This window comes from Notolepis coatsorum (genome assembly GCF_963971535.1).
Source record: "Notolepis coatsorum genome assembly, chromosome: 18".
Lineage (NCBI taxonomy): Eukaryota > Metazoa > Chordata > Actinopteri > Aulopiformes > Paralepididae > Notolepis > Notolepis coatsorum.
Genome location: NC_140182.1, coordinates 18,270,781 through 18,294,352, shown reverse-complemented (window position 1 = coordinate 18,294,352; position 23,572 = coordinate 18,270,781). Strand labels below are relative to the sequence as shown.

Genomic DNA, 23,572 nt, shown 5'->3' with positions numbered 1-23,572 from the left:
CTTCATTTACTATATGTGTGAAAATGATCTTTATCACATCTAGTAAGTAGCTTAAAGAATACTATACCCTAGATGAGTTCGCTTAATGTGTGAACATCTAGTAAGTAGCTTGTAGCATACTATCTCCTAGGTGGGTTAGCCTAATGTGTAAATAAGAGAGAATAATAGCGAATAATAAATAGAGAATAAATGTTTATAATAGCTGTGTCTTCACCGTGGCTAGGCAATTCACGTTGGCCCAGGCAGGACACGTTGGTCCAGGCAGGACGCAGCAGTCATGCCAAGTAGCAACGTGTCACAGTCACGACCAAACTGACATGAAGGAGGTCCATGTAAGCCGCTCCGCCTCCCAGCCCTGAGCTGCGGCTAACATGCTGTGGGTCAAACTCCCTCCTCCACCCCAGACTCTACCTGCTTTATTCCCGTCCATCAGTAGATACTAGATACGCTCTCTCCACTCTATTATGCCGTTCTGGCTTATTTTGTCTTTTAATGTTTACATTATCACATCATCTGTTCTGGTCCACCAGCTGGGGGTTATTATTTCAGTTCTAAGCCAGATGATCTATTGCGGGCTTGTGTGGATTTGTGCGGGGAGCACCTTAAGAACGGAGCCCTTCCTGCCAAATACAACAATATAAACATTTGTAATCGTGTATGGTATAAATTCCACGATGAGCGCGTTCCTGACTGAGTCCACGCAGCTTATTCTAACGGCAGGAATAACAAAGAAGACAACGCTATTCTCTTCGTCAAAGGCACAGCGCTCTGGAAGTGTTGGACGCAGTGTCAGTATATGAAGTTATAAAATACTTTCCTAGCATACCACTGAAGTAAATGTCACCACAAGGAGACAGATGACAGAGCGGACATCATGTGATGAATAGCAGACGATCTCTACCGACGCAGACACACGCCTGTCATGACTGGAGACGCCGTCGTCATAGCGTTGTTTGGAAATAGTAATGATGTTACAACGTTCTGTTTTGGTTGCTTAGTTATGTTGTATCCTAGGGCTGGGAGGTATTTTTCCTATACTGTCGTCAACAGTCATTGTACATTTCTTTTTTAATTATACATGTTTTTTTTGTTTTTATAATCTAAGAATTGTTCCTTGCAGCAGTATTGTAAAGATTTTGGGATAACATTTTTTATTGAAATATACCCTGTTGAATGAAAAAGCGCGACGACGGCACGAAATAGTGTGACGCTATTAACCGAATAACGTCAAATATAGTTATACTATCAAAAATCAAAAGAACTATTGTGATATCACGCTGTGCCCATGTCGCCCAGCCTGGTTGGAGCCCTGGCTTGTTGTCTGTGGTGCAAAACACGAGATCCTGTTGGCTAAACCAACTTTAGAGCTGGTCACCGCGCTTTAACGTTACAATGAACGTATGGAACACCGACAGTGATGCAAACAGCGATACAGCAGTGTTACTGAAGCCGTCAGAACAGACTAGCAGTCCAACGATGATTAGTGTCTGCAGCGAGTTCAAGATTCAAGAGGTTTATTTATCACATACATACCAGGGCATAGAGTGAAATGCGGTTGGCCATGCCCGCTTCGATTGTGCAAGAATACAATAGTAAATAAAATAAGTAGAAGATGATAAAGTAGACATAAAATAGACATGATAGAATAGACATGTAATAAATCCTGAGATAAATGCAATACAGTGTTGAGCTACGAATTAAAGGCACTGGTCTCCAGACACATGTCTCCAAAGGTTGTTTAATAATAATAATAATAATACAAATAATAAAAATAGGGGGGTATATTAACTCCACCCTCTGGGTGTGTGACACACCACCTTGAGCCACGCCCCCTTGGGCTGACATCACCATCCTTCAGCCAATCCTACTCCATGACCCGTCTTCGTCCAGGCGCTTGACACTGTGACGCTTGTACTTGTGACGTCAATACTGTGTCATTCTCCGCCGATATCTGAAATGAAGTACTGCGTACTGTCTTACTATCATGCACTTTGCTACTGACTAATATCCCTAACCCTATATTACTACCTACTATGCTAATATGCCTCTACTGCTATTGTAGCACTCAAGTTCAACAGTTTGACCAACAATGTTACTTAGCTGCCAGAGTTTTGTACCCTTCCTTCCTGCTGACTTGTCGTACAGAACTTGTCGCTTTGGATAAAAGCGTCGAGCTAAATTACTAAATGTATGTACTTTGTGTGTGTGTGTGTGTGCGTGTGCGTGTGTGCGTGTGCGTGTCCTTCTCACGTGGAAGCAGTGTTTCACGAGGTGTCCGTTTACCCCAAGAAGGAGCTGCCGTTCTTCATCCTCTTCACAGCCGGCCTCTGCTCCTTCACCGCCATGCTGGCCCTGCTGACGCACCAGTTCCCCGAGCTCATGGGGGTCTTCGCTAAAGCCGTGAGTAGAACACAAGCGCGCGCAGTGTGGCCTCTTCAGTGGAACCCCGTCGCTAGGGGACCAGAGGTTTATTCCCTGTCAGCGTTTGTGTTTAGTTTTTAAGTCTATTTAGTTTTCCCCGTCAGGTTCTTACCGTCACTGTGGGTCCCCCCCCCCACCCCGGAGCTGGAGGAAGGCAGAGTTAGTGTGTCAGTAGCTTAGCAGGGAAAGAGGCCGCGTCGGATCATAACTGCCACTGGAGGGCGCTCCTCCCCCCCCCCCCCCCAGGGCTGCAGCCCCGTGGCACCTGGCCACACCCCTGGAATGTGGGTGAGCTCATTCCTCTCTCCATGATGTGACACTATCAGCAGATACCATCTCCTCTGCTGGTGGGGGGGGGGGGGGGGGGGGGTGAGTTCTGTTTTGGTTGGAGCGCTGAAGCGCCGCAGAGAGCCTGCTGTCTGTCTCTCCGGCTAACGGCGTCACTCTCGCCGGCCACGTCGCAGCAGCCGAGAAACACTTTGTGAGGGCGAGAGAGCAGCACCCTGTGCACGCCCAGGGAGAGAGAGAGAGAGAGAGAGAGACACTTATTTCAAACACACGGAACACACGCCACTCCTTTTGAAGTCCCTTTTGAAGTACGATATCTAGGTTTGAAGTGCGATATCTAGGTTTGAAGTACGATATCTAGGTTTGAAGTGCGATATCTAGGTTTGAAGTACGATATCTAGGTTTGAAGTGCGATATCTAGGTTTGAAGTGCGATATCTAGGTTTGAAGTACGATATCTAGGTTTGAATGCAGGTAGTAAAAAAAATTAAAAAAAGTCAACACTTGGCATCAACCTCCTCCAAATATGTTAAATCACTGAGCTACTGATCTGATGCATGAAGGCAGTAGAGGTTCAGTTTAAATAGAGCTCTCTCTCTCCCCTGCGGTGTCAATGGGGCTCATTGCCTCCTCTCGGCTCTTTCTCCTGCAATGACTTTGATCTGACAATCTGACAAAGTGGAGCCTCCATGACCTCCTTCTGATGGAGCCCCCATCCCCCACGCTGCTCCTGTTGCCAAAACACAGGCCACAGGACGGGGCCTGGCTGACACTGTACTCGCCTATCAGACCCTGATACTGTACTCACCTATCAGTAGGGCTGTACCGAATAGTTCGAAGCTTCGTTCATAATGTTGACATTCGAATTCTAAATCAACATTCTTTTTGTATTTTAGTTTTTTTATTATTTTTTAAACAAACATATAAACAAACATGACAACACACGATAAGATATACAAGCATTAATTAACAGTGCATATCCAACTAAATCAACATTCTAATAAAAAAAAATATAATTTTTTTTATATTTTATATATATATATATATATAATATATATATATACAGGTGCAGCTCGATAAATTAGAATATCGTGGAAAAGTTATTTTATTTCAGTAATTCAATTCAAAAAGCGAAATTCTCGTAGATTATAGATTCATTACACACAAAGTGAAATATTTCAAGCCTTTATTTGTTTTAATTTTGATGATCATGTCTTACAGCTCATGAAAGCCCAAAATTCTGTATCACCAATAATTTTTTTTAAATGTATGTATTTTTCTTTTGTATATAGAAATGTCGGCCTTCTGAAAAGTATGTTCATGTATGTTCACTCAGTACTTGGTTGGGGCTCCTTTTGCACAAATGACTGCATCAATACGGCTAAATATATAGACTTTTCCACGATATTCTAATTTATTGAGCTGCACCTGTGTATATATATATTTATTACATGGCGTTTTCACATTCGCCGAAATGCTTGCTTGTGATTGGTCAATAGCCCCCCGACAGCGGTCATTATCTTTCAATAATGACCGCTGTTTTTTCAATAATGACCGCTGTGCGCAGCTGTTCGCAATCAAGCCCACTGACACACACTGTTTCAGTGCAATTAGACACTGCCGGTGTTCTGCTGCCGGCGATGACAGGGGGCGGAGCGACGAGCGGAGCCAGAACGCAGCCAGAACCAGTGTTGCGAGTCGATGTAAAATGAATTAGGTATATTGTTAGTAAGTTAGCCATGTAATAAGCGGGATAATGTATAGCTATACTCGGTCATTGTCGCAAAATAATTGACCTTCACTGACGTTTAAAACACCTCGCCGAAGCGGCTCGGTATTTTAAACTCCGTGTCGGTCAATTATTTTGCGACAATGACCTCGTAGCTATACATTATCCCTTACATAGTATATGACTCGTCATAAAAATTCAAATAAAACATTTATCATAAATGATGTAGCCTACAGTATCTGCATCCGCTTGGCACTCGGCGCTCCATCAAGACATCACTTTCGTACCAACCGTGCCCTTATTGGATTATTTATGTTGACGAAACTGATGAGTTATATTCATTAACACATTGAGTGCCACGCCCCTCCCGGGAAGTGACCTGGCCTTGCCGTCCATTAACCCCATGTAAACGTAGTTGTAGTTTGTAGAACTAAACCTATATTTTATAGTATAGCTATGGGTCTAATAACGCCGTTGAGTGTCAGTGAGTTGCTTCCAGTCAATGTGCAAAAAACGGATAATTTCTTCATCAGTACATTTCCGTTTTATACCGTTTTGAATATGAATATAGTTTGGGTGCTTTTGAGTAATTCCAGGAAAAAGACGCAAAAACAGTGTTTTTGTGTAATTCATTAAACACGTCATTTTTCGCCTGATTATCGAATCTTCCTGAAATCAACGCTAGATCATCATTATTATCCTTCCTCGTGCAAGCATGCAATGTGGTTTAAACCGGCACCCCCCCCCCCCCCCCCCCCCCCCCCTCCTGCACCCAACGGCACACACACACACACACACACACACACAGAGACAGCGTCGATCGGGGTAGAAATAAATATCAGATCAACGATAACATTTATATATAGTGTTCTTACCTTGTATCTAATGTAATGCAAAAGAAATAATCCAATTATCTGATCGCCATTCCAGTTATCCACAGCGATCCTGTCTCCGACGTTGTTGGGCATTGCACAATAACGGGCGTTTAGGACCCGCCCCCACGCCGCAGCTCGGTAGAGAAAAGAAACTACCCCGTTCCTAATGGAGTGCAATAATGGCAGAAGGCGTTAGAGGGCGGTATGAGACCGTCTGCCAGCTCAGACACACTCAGAACAGTATGCACAAGGTGCCGCTGAATTATAAATGGCAATAGCGATTAAAAGAAATACAGTGAGAGAAACGTAGATCTACGTTTCCGGCACTCAACGGTTGGGCGACAGAAACGTAGTTCTACGTTAACTCACTGGAGGCCAAACCCGAGATAGTCCGGGTTAACTCGCCATGCTCTGGGCGCCAAACCCGAGAAATCCTGGGTTTTAATCCATATTTCTTTTATTAGCGATATCCATACATTTTTCATCCATCCAGCCTGACGTTATCATTGGGAATGGGTCTGAGCTCGCAAAGGGCAAATACCGCCACCTATCGTCTCCCGGATGGTATTGCACATCATTGGATTGGATTGGCTGGGACTGTGCAGCAAAAAAAATTGTCCGGTCCAGGTTTTACTTCTCGGGGATGCAGCTGGATACTATTGCATTGACTGGGAGCAGCGTGGATCTATGTGTTTTTGGATATAACGTTGGATCAATAAACGCGATCAATATTTGGAATGGCGATCAGGAATTGGATTAATCTTTTTGCATGACATCAGATGTGAGGTAAGGCCTTTATGTTACGAGTCTTGGGGTAATAATCAGATGTTCCTATCACCTCCATTGGAGCGTGTGTGAGGTTCGCGCCGAGCAAAGTACGGAGAACCGATTTTTCAGACCCCGCTGCTCTTCGTGCATAAGTACACATATAATAGCGATAATCTAGTGTTTATTTGAAAACGATTCATAAATCAAGCGACAAATGGCACGATTTCTAAGGAAATACATTAAGCTCAATTTGCTGGGGTTTATTGAGATGAGACAGAACGCTCTAGAAATATATTGATATTCATCACGGTATAAAATGGAAATGTATGTATGAAAAAAGGATCTGTTTCGTGCATGTTGACAGGAAGCAACTCATTGACGACCACTGTGTTATTTAGACCTATTGCTATTATATTTTATGTTTTAAGTACTCACAAATAAGTCCTATTCTCCATTGGATACAGCGTTGGCCCAGAAGGGCATCAGCAGAGGGGGCTGTTGGCCCTGAATGAGTTAACGGCACCGGATGTGTTAAGTTGATTTAATAAAAAATATATACTCATTTAATCAGATGAATCACTTTATTCAAATTGATGATTTAGTTTGAGGATATTAAAATGTATTACGTCATAAAATATGATGACAGACATTCGAAGCTTCGTTCGAATACTTCAATAGAAGCTTCGAATGTTAAAAAATGACATTCGGTACAGTCTGCTCATTAGACTGTTTCTGGTTAAACTACCATAGTGATCTGTCTCATTATATAGACTGTCTCTGGGTAAACTACCAACGTGATGCCGTATAGCAGTGTTTCCAAAACCTAGGGTCGCGACCCACAATGGGTCGTGTACCCGTTTTTACTGATTATTACTGTTTATTTATTTTTTTAAATATTTTTTTTAAGCTGTAGATGTGTTGATTCAGTTTGGCACCACATACTTATGTGAATCTGGGTTTTCTACTCTAGCATACCTGAAAAACAAATACAGAAACAGACTAAATGATCAGCATGACCTCAGAATAGCACTTTCAAAAACCAAGCCCAGAATAGATCTGCTGGTTGAAAACTTCAACCAGCCACATACCTCTCATTAGATTTCATTGTGCCATAGATGAAATATTATACCCCTTCTAGCATGTCAGGTCAGTAGAATTTTTAAATAAGTCGGTACAAATTAATCAGAATGTTGCTCAATGTTGGGGTTTAAGGTTGAGGGACGGAGGGAGGGGGCAAGAAATGGAGAGTTGAAAAAAAGGTGAGAAATAGAAAGGAGAGTAGAACATGTTTGTTCATTTAAAAGTGTTACAAACATTTTATGTACATTATGTTATGAGGTGGTGAGCAACTTAACATTACACTCTGATTATTGCTGTGATGTACTTTTATAATTAAATAAATACATTTCATATCCATTTGAAATTCATGGTTTGTTGTGTTCTTTATCAGTAGTTTATAAATGTATGTTATGGCAATTCATGATGTATTTTTGTAAGTTTGGGTACCGGGGAAACACCAAATTTCTCTTTTGGGTCTCGAGCTGAAAACGTTTGGGAACCCCTGCCGTATAGTATTGTATAACAAAAGAAAAGAGCATTACTTTGGTCTTTAATAAGCAATAGACATTTGCTGGACAGTAATGTGGGACACCATTTTGTGGATTTGCTGATTAAATGACAAGATCCTATGTTGACGAAGAATCCTTTTGGTCCACGGCACCAGAGACAACATGATAGAACCAGAAGTGTAGAAATGGTGAACCTATAGGCACAACAGAGGCCTTGCACTGAATGTTTGTGTAGTTATTTCTTCCAACATGGCGGCCTGTACCATGGAGAGAAAGTCTAATTTCTGTGCAGGTAAAACAAAAAAGCACATCACTGTGACTCGTTTATAAAACACCAGTTGCTTAAGAGATTTGTTGATATAAAATGATATACCAGTCTCATATTAACCCATAGTTCTCTCGGTTGGGCAATCCAAACATTCCAGGAAAGGCCTCTGAACTGATATTAAAGTGATGTGCCTGTGTTCATCGTCTAACATCTCTCTCTCTCTCCAGTTCCTCAGCACCCTGTTTGCTCCTCTGAACTTCATCATGGAGAAGGTGGAGAGCATCCTGCCGTCCAGCCTCTGGCACCAGCTCACGCGCATCTGAACCCACCTGGGTCTCTGGTTGGAGCGCACGGACGGCCAGAGCGAAAGCGGCCTGCTAATTAAGACTGGACTGACACACCTTTGTGCCAAGCTCACGGAGTACAATTAAAAAAAATAAACATTGAACAGAAAACGACGTGCGGAGGAGGACAAGAGGGGGGGAAAAAACAATGGAATTCTGGAATTGGTTTTGACTTTTATTTGATATGTTTTCATTTTTTTTTGGGTTTTCAATCTCATGTAAAACCGTTTTTTTTGTTGTACAAAAAGAGGTGATCAATTGCCATCATTAAAAAAAAAGTGACAAAAAAAGACAAAACAAAATACAATAAAGGACTTTTTGTGTCTCGCTGCAAGTCAGCTTCTTCCACCGCTTTGATTCAGACGCCCTGTCCGGCACAGCAGCCTTCTTCAAACACCAAACTACCGTAAGTCATGGGGTCTTGCATCAATCCCACCATCTCTGATATGTGCAGAGTTTTTCAGATCACTCTTAAAGGATTCGTTCAGTAGAAGGCTATCTGGCTGCACGTTAGCCTAGCTTAGCACAATAAATGGAAGCGGACAGTGCCGGTTAGCCTAGGCCTTGTCCAACTAACACCTCTCCCGAAGGCTAACTGGCACTGTCCGCTTCCATTCATTGTGCTAAGCCAGGCTAACGTGCAGCCAGATAGCCTTCTACTGAACGCACATGGTATCTCTCTTCTTGTCTCTCTCTGGAGAAGACGGTAAGCTAATTTCCCAAAATGATGGCGTGTTCCTTTAAAGATCCCCTCCACTCAAATGTGTTTTTCTTTCAATGGTTAACTCGTCTTGGAGGCATGACTTTGATTATACAGATTGTTATTTGTGCAGAACTTGTCACCAGTGTGTCCTCTTCACATGCTTCCCCTGGAGAGTGAAGAGCTGCTCTGTAAGATCTGAGTGGCATGTGTGATGTCACTAAGAGATCGAACCTCATGGTCCCAATATCTGGTCATTTGACACCTTTAGCTTCAGCACACAGACAGCCGAGTAGGTACCGACACGTCTTGGAAGAATATAAGTTGCCGACTTGGAATTCCTGGGTGCTTGTTGCAAATTTGCATATTCATAGATCCTTGTGTTCTCATGAGGGTAGAGATGCTGCTGCGCAGTTTATACAACAGTTTGGTGGAAAAACCATGTTTATACAAATTGTTATTCAATATAGAATTTCTAAAGGTTTAAAATATATCCGGAGGGGTTCTTTAAGTGCTGTGATTTGTATAAAAGGCGACAGTTGTTTTGTACATGACCTCTGAAGTTGATAATGTCCTGTGATTGGCTAGCGTGAGGAGGAAGTGGCGAGTGTAATTTACATTTGGACGTGGTCTAATCAGTGACGTCTGGTTTCATAAACTATACATCTAAACTTTTTAAATTACATCGGTTGCATATTTACATATACAAATTAGAATACAAATTTTATTCCACACGAGTAAATAAATACAATGGAATGAGAAGAAATTACAGGATTTCCATCTTTGAAACACACAGGATGACTGACGGAACCCATTTTTAGGCTGTTCTCTGTTGGTATTTGAAATAAGGTAAGGATGTCCGACTTCCAGTCTTGGAAGCTGCAGTGTGCTGGCTTGAGTCTACTGTGAATTACTTAAACTATTAGCATATTATTGACCAGTAAGTGCCAGAGAGAAAAGCCCAACCGACGGACACACCTGCAGCTCCCATCGAGACAGGAACTCAATATAGGGCTAGGAGGCAATGAACCCACAATGGTCGGATGCCAACGTTATGAATCTCATACTGACCTCATTTTGCCCATATCGGTATATTAGGTAAATGTATCCTCCAGTGCGTAGACTGTTTCATTTTGTGCCCATTTAATTGATCTGTATGTACAACAACCAATCGTGTTGAAAGATAGATATGCAGAGGAGGGCCAACATGGAGGAGTGTGGTATTTGTTTAAAGGTGCTGTAAGTGGTATCTTTGTTATTATAAGTTTCAAATAGCTCTACAGTCTCCCAGTCCCTCCACCCTGCAGTAAACAAAACCTATTTTCTCGTATCCCTTCCCACTTTATCCAATCAGGAGAGAGAACCCTAGATATTTATACTTATTTCAAGAAATCTTGCCAAGCCAAATTAGCTGTCAGATTATTTTACTTGTTTCAAGCACATGTTTTTATTTCTTATTTCTTGACAATTTTTGCAGTGTGGAGTTCTCCCTCCTGATTGGATAAAGTGGGAGAATGGAATACCAGTACCAAAGTGGAGGGACTGGGAGACCCATGCTACTGACCAAACACATATACCAGTAATGGCTGCCGGAGTGTAGAGCCATTATCTTAACATGTAGACCACTTAACGAAGAAAATACCATTTACAGCACCTTTAAAATAGTTTTATTTGATCATTACAGAGGTAAATGTGATAATAGTGATATGGATTTTCAGGTCATACCACGCAGCCCTACTCTACACCACTCTTCCATTATTACTAACATTTCAGATGCACGAGAGGTTTCCCAGAATCATCAGGTGTTTTTTTTTTTAAAGACTGTTGAAAATGAATGATGCAGAGGCCTCTGCTATTCTTCAGGAGACTCGTCATAAGGAACGTACCCCTAGCTTACAGGTCAGAGGTCATAAGGAACGTACCCCTAGCTTACTGGTCAGAGGGCAAGGGTCATAAGGAACGTACCCCTAGCTTACAGGGCAGGGGTCATAAGGAACGTACCCCTAGCTTAGAGGGCAGGGGTCATAAGGAACGTACCCCTAGCTTAGAGGGCAGGGGTCATAAGGAACGTACCCCGAGGTCAGGGGTCATAAGGAACGTACCCCTAGCTTACAGGGCAGGGGTCATAAGGAACGTACCCCTAGCTTACAGGTCAGAGGTCATAAGGAACGTACCCCTAGCTTACAGGTCAGAGGTCATAAGGAACGTACCCCTAGCTTACTGGGCAGGGGTCATAAGGAACGTACCCCTAGCTTACAGGTCAGAGGGCAGGGGTCATAAGGAACATACCCCGAGGTCAGGGGTCATAAGGAACGTACCCCTAGCATACTGGTCAGAGGGCAGGGGTGGTGTCTAAGTGGGACGCTGTGGCCGGTCCAAAAACAAAACGCGCGTCCGGATCAGATACTCGGCCAAGTGAGTTGAGAGTCGTGGGGAAAAGAGGCCTCATATTGAGCCGTCATTCCTACCGTTGTACCGTGACACAAAAAAAGGATAAACGTTTTTCCATCTCATTTTATCTTAAGTCGGGAATGAATCCGACTAAAGAACACACAAGTATAAAACATCCTGGTTTCTCCTTCATACGTCACAGTAAACCACGGCTCAGAGTGTGGCCTCTCTTCACACTATCTGAACCCCCCCCCCCCCTCCCGTCATAGATCTCCTTTATCATGGCGTTCCCAAGCATCCCGTTTAGACACGGCCCTCTGACGCGGTGGTGTGTGTCGACTGGCCGGTGGGGTCACGTCTGGCCCTTGCAGGTGTGCACGTCTACCTGCCGGTGGCAGTCCCTGCAGCGCACGGCGCAGCACCAGTGGAACTTGCACTCGCACTTGGTGGTGCGGCTGACGCGCGACGTGTCGTAGCCCCGGCCGCAGCACATCACCTCGCAGCTGTCCACGCCGCGGGACGTCCTGTTGCACACCCGCCCGCCTGTCCCCACGGAGCCTGCAGAGGGAGACAGAGAGAAGGTGTCCTGTTACACACACCTTGCAGAGAGAGAGAGAGAAGGTGTCCTGTTACACACACCCTGCAGAGAGAGAGAGAGAGAAGGTGTCCTGTTACACACACCCTGCAGAGAGAGAGAGAAGGTGTCCTGTTACACACACCCTGCAGAGAGAGAGAAGGTGTCCTGTTACACACACCCTGCAGAGAGAGAGAGAAGGTGTCCTGTTACACACACCCTGCAGAGAGAGAGAGAGAAGGTGTCCTGTTACACACACCCTGCAGAGAGAGAGAGAGAGAAGGTGTCCTGTTACACACACCCTGCAGAGAGAGAGAGAGAAGGTGTCCTGTTACACACACCCTGCAGAGAGAGAGAGAGAAGGTGTCCTGTTACACACCCTGCAGAGAGAGAGAGAGAGAAGGTGTCCTGTTACACACACCCTGCAGAGAGAGAGAGAGAAGGTGTCCTGTTACACACACCCTGCAGAGAGAGAGAGAGAAGGTGTCCTGTTACACACACCCTGCAGAGAGAGAGAGAGAGAGAGAAGGTGTCCTGTTACACACACCCTGCAGAGAGAGAGAGAGAGAGAGAGAAGGTGTCCTGTTACACACCCTGCAGAGAGAGAGAGAGAGAGAGAGAAGGTGTCCTGTTACACACCCTGCAGAGAGAGAGAGAGAGAGAGAGAAGGTGTCCTGTTACACACCCTGCAGAGAGAGAGAGAGAGAAGGTGTCCTGTTACACACACCCTGCAGAGAGAGAGAGAGAAGGTGTCCTGTTACACACACCCTGCAGAGAGAGAGAGAGAGAAGGTGTCCTGTTACACACACCCTGCAGAGAGAGAGAGAGAAGGTGTCCTGTTACACACACCCTGCAGAGAGAGAGAGAGAAGGTGTCCTGTTACACACACCCTGCAGAGAGAGAGAGAGAAGGTGTCCTGTTACACACACCCTGCAGAGAGAGAGAAGGTGTCCTGTTACACACACCCTGCAGAGAGAGAGAGAGAAGGTGTCCTGTTACACACACCCTGCAGAGAGAGAGAGAAGGTGTCCTGTTACACACACCCTGCAGAGAGAGAGAGAGAAGGTGTCCTGTTACACACACCCTGCAGAGAGAGAGAGAAGGTGTCCTGTTACACACACCCTGCAGAGAGAGAGAGAGAAGGTGTCCTGTTACACACACCCTGCAGAGAGAGAGAGAGAGAGAAGGTGTCCTGTTACACACACCCTGCAGAGAGAGAGAGAGAAGGTGTCCTGTTACACACACCCTGCAGAGAGAGAGAGAGAAGGTGTCCTGTTACACACACCCTGCAGAGAGAGAGAGAAGGTGTCCTGTTACACACACCCTGCAGAGAGAGAGAGAGAGAGAGAGAAGGTGTCCTGTTACACACACCCTGCAGAGAGAGAGAGAGAGAGAAGGTGTCCTGTTACACACACCCTGCAGAGAGAGAGAGAGAGAAGGTGTCTTGTTACACACACCCTGCAGAGAGAGAGAGAGAGAAGGTGTCCTGTTACACACACCCTGCAGAGAGAGAGAGAAGGTGTCCTGTTACACACACCCTGCAGAGAGAGAGAGAAGGTGTCCTGTTACACACACCCTGCAGAGAGAGAGAGAGAGAGAGAGAGAGAGAAGGTGTCCTGTTACACACACCCTGCAGAGAGAGAGAGAGAAGGTGTCCTGTTACACACACCCTGCAGAGAGAGAGAAGAAGAGGTAACTATGATGGAATGTTGGGATATAGAGTTCCAAATTCATGCTCCCCATCTTTCCGGTTTCTGTAAGGCTCAATAGGTAGAGCAGCAAGGCACTAACACTGCCAGGGTTAGGGGTTTAATTTCCTCTATAGCTCAATAGGTAGAGCAAGGCACTAACACTGCCAGGGTTAGGGGTTTAATTTCCTCTATAGCTCAATAGGTAGAGCAAGGCACTAACACTGCCAGGGTTAGGGGTTTAATTCCCAACCGGGTCACCTGTGTTAAATGTACGTGTATCAAAATACTGTGGTCTAGACGAGATATGATTCCATTCAAAGATTCCATTTGAAAATGATTATTTAGCAAAAGCACAGTAAGATCTTGGCTCAATTTGATTCCATTGTATTGTATATTTTAGTTTATTTATTTATCTGTATGTGTAATAGCTATACAAGCATGGTGGGACTGATGAAGTTAGCGATATACTTGAAACTGAACCCATAGACCCTTACAGTAGGTATTCGCTCACAGCATTTGACTTAATTAAAGAGATGAAAACATGTTGATTCGTTGACGTGTCGCCAGGTTTGCAAATCAACACGGTTGGGATTTTCATTCATTAACGAATTGATTGATTTTTTTTCTCCACGTCCTACTTGAACGCCAATAGTAGGAACCTACAGCTATTACGAGGAGGCCAGCCTACCGAGCCAAATACCTGTAGATAGAGACAGTGAAGGAGGGACGGGAAGAGGACAGAGAGAGAGAGAGAAGAGGGGGGTGAAAGATAAGAGGATGAACGCAAGACGGAGGAGAGATGAGAGATTGATGATAGGAGCCATCAGCCTGCGCTTCCACTCTTCATCAGCTGTTCATTTCATTGCAGACTTCAGTCGCGCCACACACACACACAGCCTGGAGGCCAGCGCCTCTTTGATATTGTATAGGCAGGTAACCGCACACACACAGTCTCTCTAGCATCTTCCCGCCATCTATCTACGCTTAAAGTCTTACACACACACACCACACACAAACTCATTAAACTTCTACATCTCCAACCACACACACACACACTGCCAGATATGAGTATTTTCAATTAGACTATCAAGTTCTCTCATTTGACTGGATCTTGGTCCAGGTTGGTACAGCAGCCTCTCTCGCTCCTAGAGGAGACACTGACAATGTAAAACGCCACCCTGGTGGCGGCAGGTAGCGCTACTATAGTATGTATGTAGGATAGTTATTATCCCAGTTAAACTAACTTATAGTGAATCAATAGTCAAATGACCCCACTTTGGGAAGCACTGATTCTAGAAATAAAAAGAAAAGGTGCAGGAGTGAACTGGAGCCACACTATGCTGTGAAACATGTGGTCTACCTGCTTAGAGTGAACCTGTGTCAGTGATGATTGTTCTTTTCCCATCCAGGTGTTGTTGCCTTCTAGGGTGTTGTTGCCTTCTAGGATGTTGTTGTTGCCTTCTAGGGTGTTGTTGTTGCCTTCTAGGGTGGTGTTGTTGCCTTCTAGGGTGTTGTTGCCTTCTAGGGTGTTGTTGCCTTCTAGGGTGGTGTTGTTGCCTTCTAGGGTGGTGTTGTTGCCTTCTAGGGTGGTGTTGTTGCCTTCTAGGGTGTTGCTGCCTTCTAGGGTGTTGCTGCCTTCTAGGGTGTTGTTGCCTTCTAGGGTGGTGTTGCCTTCTAGGGTGTTGTTGCCTTCTAGGGTGTTGCTGCCTTCTAGGGTGTTGTTGCCTTCTAGGGTGGTGTTGCCTTCTATGGTGTTGTTGCCTTCTAGGGTGTTGTTGTTGCCTTCTAGGGTGTTGTTGCCTTCTAGGGTGTTGTTGCCTTCTATGGTGTTGTTGCCTTCTAGGGTGTTGTTGTTGCCTTCTAGGGTGTTGTTGTTGCCTTCTAGGGTGTTGTTGTTGCCTTCTAGGGTGGTGTTGCCTTCTAGGGTGGTGTTGTTGCCTTCTAGGGTGTTGTTGTTGCCTTCTAGGGTGTTGTTGTTGCCTTCTAGGGTGTTGTTGCCTTCTAGGGTGTTGTTGCCTTCTAGGGTGTTGTTGCCTTCTAGGGTGGTGTTGCCTTCTAGGGTGGTGTTGCCTTCTAGGGTGGTGTTGCCTTCTATGGTGTTGTTGTTGCCTTCTAGGGTGTTGTTGTTGCCTTCTAGGGTGTTGTTGCCTTCTAGGGTGTTGTTGTCTTCTAGGGTGTTGTTGCCTTCTAGGGTGTTGTTGTTGCCTTCTAGGGTGTTGTTGCCTTCTAGGGTGTTGTTGCCTTCTAGGGTGTTGTTGCCTTCTAGGGTGGTGTTGCCTTCTAGGGTGGTGTTGCCTTCTAGGGTGGTATTGCCTTCTATGGTGTTGTTGTTGCCTTCTAGGGTGTTGTTGTTGCCTTCTAGGGTGTTGTTGTTGCTTTCTACGGTGTTGTTGCTTTCTAGGGTGTTGTGGTTGCTTTCTACGGTGTTGTTGCTTTCTAGGGTGTTGTGGTTGCTTTTTTTCTTTTTTCTTTTTACTTAAATTTTTATTATCAGTTTCTTGATTTACAAACAAACATCCACGTACAACATTACAATTGGTGGTCAAAATTATAAGACAGTACAATACAAATCGACAGATAATGTTGTGAAGGGCCAGATTAAACTGAATATATATATGTATCGTTTGATATACTTTGTATATTATTTATATATATACACGGAATATCCCTTTACCTGCGTACAGACCAGAGTAATATTCGCTCTCCTATTGGACAGTGGCCCCAGGCGCCAACGCACAAGCCCCCAACGGCAAGTTCAAAGACAACTCCGGGCATGTCAGAACATGCCCAGAGTCTGCGTAGTAATACGAGACAAGGACTGAGGTTGGGACTAGATATTCACTTAAGTATAAATACGGCGCAGGTGTAAACAGCAGTAATTCATTCACTAGTTCAAAACCTTCACCACGAGTCAACGTGCAGTGAAGTGAGCAACCTTGCATCTAAATAGAGCATTGAGAACCGCGTGCGAATAGAATGTTAAAGTGTCAGAGTTTAATGAAGTAACGTCAAGTTCGACCTAGTTTAATGTGAAGTATAGTGCACAGGAGAATCGGCGTCGGCGATTGCAGAACCATTCCTGGTTGGATTATATTGCTTTGGGACCGTGACTACCGGAGAAGAGCACCGTTGATTTCCACTATCATTTGGGATTTAACCTCGTGAGGATTACCACTCGGGCCTGCCTCGTGGAAGGGGCTGGCTAGCTGTCGTCAATGCTGTCGAGCATCTTGGATTACAACTATTGCTTTTGTCTGCTGATCAAGGGAGTACAAGCACCGACTCCTGTACCTGGAGCCTCTTTATTCCTTGTTGACTCAGACGGAGTACCCGAACATTCCTCTACCCTCCCGGCCTTACACCCCGGAGGGAACCCATTGTCTCCAGTTGGTACCGGTGTTGCCCTATATAATTGCTACTATACCACAGGTGGCGTCAGCTTAGACCCATCATAGTATTCCTACTATTCTTAGTGACTTATGCTCTTGACTGACTTTACGTATATTCTTCGCCATACAAGCGTGACCCTAATTCTCAATCTGTAACCTAACGTTGCCTAATAATAAATAACCCTCCAATAGAATTTCTGTGTCAATGCCGTGTTCTTGTGAGTGTTCACCATCAATATTTGATGTACTGTTTGGCCAGTAATTAAAGTACATAACTAGCAGTGGTTTAATATATCACAATCTTTAATACAGTCAGGGTTTTGTAACCCCTCAGTTACAGATAAGAACTAAAAGATATAGCTGATAGTAGAAAATAATATCAAAATCAAATGAAGAGTTGACCTAAAATGAATTAACTAAAGGGGAAAAAGAAAAAAAAAGATATAAAAGAATAAAGTGACATGGGTTCTTTGGTACCTTCATAGTTCATTTTCATTTCGATTTCTATTTCTCTTCTTGTCTCCTTTTCACTCTCCTTTGATGTCATTTCTTTTCTTCCTATACTCTTCCCACTTCTTCCATTTTGACTCAAACTTCTCATCTTGTAGCCTCAGCCTATGTGTGATTCTCTCCATTTCCTGTATCCCCCCTACTATCTCTGTCCATTGTTCTTTCGTCGGTGCTTCTACTCTATACCACATTTTCATCAATGCTTTCTTGGCTGCTACTAATAATATCTTAATCAAGTATTTGTCTTCCCCCTGAATTCCTTCCTGTGTTAAGTTCCCTAAATACAATACTTGGCCTGTCTGGGGTATTTCATATCCTACTATTTCATTTATTATCTCTCCTATCTCTTCCCAATAGTTCTTTATTATCTGACATCTCCAGAATATGTGTGTGTGGTTTGCTATTTCCTGTCCACATTTTCTCCAGCATGGTTTCTGTGTTGGTGTATAGTTGCCCTGTATTTCTGGTGTTATAAAGAATCTAATTATGTTTGTCCACCCAAACTCCCTCCATATCCTTGACCCTGTGGTTGTGTGTTGTATCTTACATATGTTATACCATTCTTCTTCTGTTATCTCAGTTTCTAATTCCTTCTCCCACTTTCCCTTTATATATATGGTTGTGATGTCCTTGCTGTCCATTATTGCCTGATATAGTGCTGATATCCCCCTCCCCTTCCTTCCTTCATATGCTTTTACCATTATCCTAATTATCCCATTCTGATCTTTGTCTTTGTCTAGTTTTATTTCCTTGTTGTAGTAGTCTCTAATCTGTAAATATCTAAAGTGGTCTCTATTCTCTAGTCCGAATCTTTCTTTCAATTTTTGTAGAGTCTGTGGTTGCTTTCTATGGTGTTGTTGCTTTCTAGGGTGTTGTTTTCTTCTAGGGTGTCTGTTTTTTTATACAACAGATGTATGTTTATTTTGCAGCAATTATTTGTTGTTGCCGCCATCTTTAGTGTTACAGCCCCTCACATTCCAGTTCTCAGGCTGCAGCTGGTTTGAAAGCGAAAGTAAACTGGCTTCTCTGCTGGCTGTTGCTCCAGGGGAGTTGAATAGTTCTGGCTCTGCTAGTTTCTTTTCTATCTTTTGGCGCTTTTTTGGTGGACAAACCACTGCACATGTGCACCGTGACTCGCGACTGGAGACTAGCTCTGCTAGCACAAATAGCCTACTGTGTACAGATGGTTTCAAACTGTATTTTAAATTAGAAAGCAAACAAAATAAATTGACAAGAGAAAAATAAATCTCAATTTGGTCAGTATTGTCATTTGGACAAGCAAAGCCATTACTTTAAGTTGCAGGCAAGAAAGACAAGTCTGTCCACTATCTCTGGTTTTAAAACTGCCCTGTTGCAGGGCAAAATTATAAAAAAAAAAGTGATTTTTAAAATGATTATCAATCGATATCGATTATTAAAATATATCGCGATAATTATCGTTATCGTTTTATCGCCCAGCCCTACTTTATCATGAAATGCTTTTTTCTGTATGAGCTCCTGGGAGTGTGCTAGATAAAAATAGATCAAAAGAAATAAAATAGAAAAAGTTAAAAGTACGTAAAATAAAGTGTTCAGTCAATATACATATATACAATACAGAGTAAAAATAGTAACAGTGAGGTACAATGCAGAAATGGGATGAGGTACAAACTTAGGGTAAGGTGCAATGAGGTATGAATTGTAGTGCAAATCTCTTTACTAATAAATATAAAGTGTGTTAAAGTGTCTAAAGTGAGTACAGTGGGTGTTAAGGTGAGTGTTTATTTAAAGTGAGTGTGTACGTGTGGATGTGTGTGTAGATGATGGGTTGTTAGTTAGTGTCATTGTCGTTGAGCAGCCTGATGGCCTGGGGATAGAAGCTCCTTCTGAGTCTCTCTGTACTGGCCATGAGACTCCGGTATCGCTTGCCTGACCGCAGCAGTTCAAAGAGGCAGTTGTTTGGGTGACTAGAGTCTTTGATTATTCTCTTAGCCTTGCCCCTGCAACGCTTGTTGTAGATGTCCGGGAGAGTGGGAAGCCCACCTCCAATTGTGCGTTTGGCTGAACGGGCCATTCTCTGTAGTCTGCTACGGTCTTGTGCAGTGCTATTCCCAAACCAGGAGGTGATATTACCAGTCAGGATGCTCTCTATTGTGCACGAGCAGAGGTTCTTGAGGATCTTCTGACTCACTTTGAACTTCCTTAGGCGCCTAAGGAAGTAGAGGTGTTGCCGTGCCTTCTTCACTACACTGTCAATGTGTATGGTCCATGTCAAGTCCTCTGATATGTGGACTCTGAGGTACTTAAAACTGTTCACTCTCTTGACCGGTGCCCCGTCAATGCTGAGGGGGCTGTAGTCCCTGGCCCCCAATCTCCTAAAATCCACAATCATCTCTTTCGTTTTGCTGACGTTCAGGGAGAGGCTGTTCTCCTGACACCGCGCCAGATCCAGGTAGGCCCTCTCGTCGTTTGGAGAGATCAGGCCCACCACTACTGTGTTGTCAGAAAACTTGATGATTGTGTTGTTGTTCCGCTGTGCCACACAGTCATGTGTGTACAGCGAGTAGAGGAGGGGGCTCAGAACACAGGCCTGGGGGGCTCCTGTGTTGAGAGTGATGGAAGAGGAGGTACAGTTGCCTGCTCTCACCACCTGGGGTCTTCCCGTCAGGAAATCCAAGACCCACTGGCAGAGGTCATAGTTCAAGCCCAGGTCCCTGAGCTTGGCTATGAGTTTGGAGGGGACTATGGTATTGAATGCTGAGCTGTAGTCGATGAATAGCATTCTCACATAGTTCCCCTGCCTCTTGTCCAGGTGTGATGCTGCTGTGTGCAGCACATGGGCTATGGCGTCCTCCGTGGACCTGTTGGGTCGATATGCAAATTGCAGGGGGTCCAGGTTGTTGGGGAGGGAGGAACAGATGTAGCCCTTCACTAGCTTCTCAAAGTACGTCATGGCTATGGAGGTGAGAGGAGGTGGTTGTTGCCTTGTCGTTGCCTTCTATGGTGTTGTTGTTGCCTTGTTGTTGCTTTCTCTCTTCTAGGGTGTTGTTGCCTTCTAGGGTGTTGTTGCCTTCTAGGGTGTTGTGGTTGCTTTCTATGGGTGTTGTTGTTGCTTTCTACGGTGTTGCTTTCTACGGTGTTGTTGTTGCCTTCTATGGTGTTGTTGCTTTCTAGGGTGTTGTGGTTGCTTTCTACGGTGGTGTTGTCGTTGCCTTGTTGTTGCTTTCTATGGTGTTTTCATTGCCTTCTAGGGTGTTGTCGTTGCCTTGTTGTTGCTTTCTATGGTGTTTTCATTGCCTTCTAGGGTGTTGTCGTTGCCTTGTTGTTGCTTTCTATGGTGTTGTCATTGCCTTCTAGGGTGTTGTCGTTGTCTTCTTGGGTGTTGTCGTTGCCTTCTAGGGTGTTGTCGTTGCCTTGTTGTTGCTTTCTATGGTGTTGTCATTGCCTTATAGGGTGTTGTCGTTGTCTTCTTGGGTGTTGTCGTTGCCTTCTAGGGTGTTGTCGTTGCCTTGTTGTTGCTTTCTATGGTGTTGTCATTGCCTTATAGGGTGTTGTCGTTGCCTTCTTGGGTGTTGTCGTTGCCTTCTAGGGTGTTGTCGTTGCCTTGTTGTTGCTTTCTATGGTGTTTTCATTGCCTTCTAGGGTGTTGTCGTTGCCTTGTTGTTGCTTTCTATGGTGTTGTCATTGCCTTCTAGGGTGTTGTCGTTGCCTTCTAGGGTGTTGTGGTTTCTTTCTCAAGCACATACTGCCTACTGAACTTGGGCAAAATGCTTTACCCTGTCAAGTGTCAATATATCATAGCATGGTGGTCTTAAAATTATCCAATATCTATGGCTGACTGAGCTCAGACAGATTAAAGTATTTGAAATAACTTACATTCTATTTGGATATATGTTCTGGACTCTCTCTCTCACTCTCACTCTCTTCCACTCCCGCCCCCCCCCCCCCCCCCCCCCCCCCCCAGCAAGGTAATATGTCTGGGCATGACCTAAGCCCCGCCCCTCTCGGCAATGTGCCCGCTCCGTCATCTGCGGTATGCTGCGCTGCTAGGGGTGACATCACGGCCAGACTCCTCCCCCACCCTCCCTGCCACCCACCTCTCTCTCCCTCTCCCGTCTGCTTATTGAATTAAGATGAGGGGGCGCCGAGAGATGAGTTTAGCACCTGAGCCTCGGTGGGGCCGCTGGAAATTGATTTCACACTTTGGGAGAGAGAGGCACAGGGGGGCCATCTCACTATCTCTGTGGGCGCTGGGCCTGTCCGTGTGTGTGTGTCCGCGTGCGTGTCCGCGTGCGTGTCTGCGTGCGTGTGTGTGTGTGCGTGTGTGTGTGTGCATGTGTGTGTGTGTGTGTGTGTGTGTGTGTGTGTGTGTGTGTGTGTGAGAGAGAGAAAGGGAAAAGGAGAATGATTAAAAGTGTGTTTGGAGAGTGATTGAGAGTGAGTTTGCGTGCCTCCGTGTGAGTGCCTTCTTCTGGCGTGGTGGATGGATGAGTGTGTGTGTGTATGTGTATATATATGTATGTTGGGTATAAGTGTGCGTGTATGTATGTGTGTCTGTGTGTGTGTATCTGTGTGTTTGTGTGTGTGTGTGTGTGTGTGTGTGTGTGTGTGTGTGTGTGTGTGCGCATGTGTGTCTGTCTGTCTGTCTGTGTGTGTGTGTGTGTGTGTGTGTTTGTGTGTGTGTGTGCGCATGTGTGTCTGTCTGTCTGTGTATGTATGTGTGTGTGTGTGTGTGTGGGAGAGGGATAGGGCTGGTTTCTCACGAGAGGCCCAGGCTAAGTGGAGCTGTGTGTGAGCTCAGTCTGCTTACATGTACACAGGCCGTGAGGTCCAGCCTGGAGCCCTGCTCTGCTGCACAGCAGCTCCGTGGAACAGCAGCGGAGACAGACGAGAAACGCATCACGGCCCCCAGAACGTCTGGCTTTCACGCAAACAGGAACAACTGTACTGGGTTCTGAGTAATGACGACTATGGGGTTTTCCAGATTCTACAGCAGGTCTTGAAAAAGTATATCTTCTAAATGGGCTTCACTTCATGAAGTTTACCCTCGCCTATAATATGCATCAATAATATGTACATAAATACACAACATCAGATGTGCTATTCACGGATCAATGCACAGATCAACTCTCATGAGACAGATGTAACATTCTGATCACTACAGCCAGATGTAACATTCTGATCACTACAGCCTGATGTAACATTCTGATGATCACTACAGCCTGATGTAACATTCTGATGACCACTACAGCCAGATGTAACATTCTGATCACTACAGCCAGATGTAACATTCTGATCACTACAGCCAGATGTAACATTCTGATCACTACAGCCAGATGTAACATTCTGATCACTACAGCCAGATGTAACATTCTGATCACTACAGCCAGATGTAACATTCTGATGATCACTACAGCCAGATGTAACACTCTGATGATCACTACAGCCAGATCTAACATTCTGATGATCACTACAGCCAGATGTAACATTCTGATGATCACTACAGCCAGATGTAACATTCTGATGATCACTACAGCCAGATGTAACATTCTGATCACTACAGCCAGATGTAACATTCTGATGATCACTACAGCCAGATCTAACATTCTGATGATCACTACAGCCAGATGTAACATTCTGATGATCACTACAGCCAGATGTAACATTCTGATGATCACTACAGCCAGATGTAACATTCTGATCACTACAGCCAGATGTAACATTCTGATGATCACTACAGCCAGATCTAACATTCTGATGATCACTACAGCCAGATTAGGAATGCACCGAATATTCAGCCACCGAAAATGATCGTCCGAAAATGGTTAAAAAGGGCACTTTCGGCTTTCGGCCGAAAGGGTTTTAGCACAGAAAATATATCACCGAATGTCAAATCACAGGGTTACGTTCGTAACCTAACGTGTTGTTGTGATGACGTAATCAAAACGCGGCTACAGACATAGCATGCGCAACGTGTAACGTGAGCAGCTTGGCAGCTCTTCCTGTGTTCTACAGCCTGTGATAACTCCTTGTCTTGGGAGTCACGCTGTTTCTATGTAAACTCTGCGAGCAACGCAT

At 44.5% G+C, this 23,572-nt stretch overlaps 2 protein-coding genes across 11 annotated transcripts in view; one reads left to right on the top strand and one right to left on the bottom strand.

Annotated features, from left to right (window-relative positions):
• Nucleotides 1–8,705, top strand: part of LOC311244635 (suppressor of tumorigenicity 7 protein homolog) — a 127,179-nt gene extending 118,474 nt beyond the window's left edge. For 7 of the 10 annotated variants that reach the window (XM_084334256.1, XM_084334255.1, XM_084334254.1 and 4 more), the window contains 2 exons: nucleotides 2,258–2,400; nucleotides 8,144–8,705. In XM_084334256.1, the coding sequence (XP_084190382.1) occupies nucleotides 2,258–2,400; nucleotides 8,144–8,239 (239 nt within the window). In that variant the 3' untranslated portion in view covers nucleotides 8,240–8,705. The remainder of the gene's footprint in view (nucleotides 1–2,257; nucleotides 2,401–8,143) is intronic. The other 3 variants (XM_084334248.1, XM_084334252.1, XM_084334249.1) reach the window with 1 other exon arrangement.
• A 2,925-nt stretch (nucleotides 8,706–11,630) lies between these two features.
• Nucleotides 11,631–23,572, bottom strand: part of wnt2 (wingless-type MMTV integration site family member 2) — a 34,343-nt gene continuing 22,401 nt past the window's right edge. Inside the window, exon 5 of the mRNA XM_084335461.1 lies at nucleotides 11,631–11,909. Within this exon, the coding sequence (XP_084191587.1) occupies nucleotides 11,704–11,909 (206 nt within the window). The 3' untranslated portion in view covers nucleotides 11,631–11,703. The remainder of the gene's footprint in view (nucleotides 11,910–23,572) is intronic.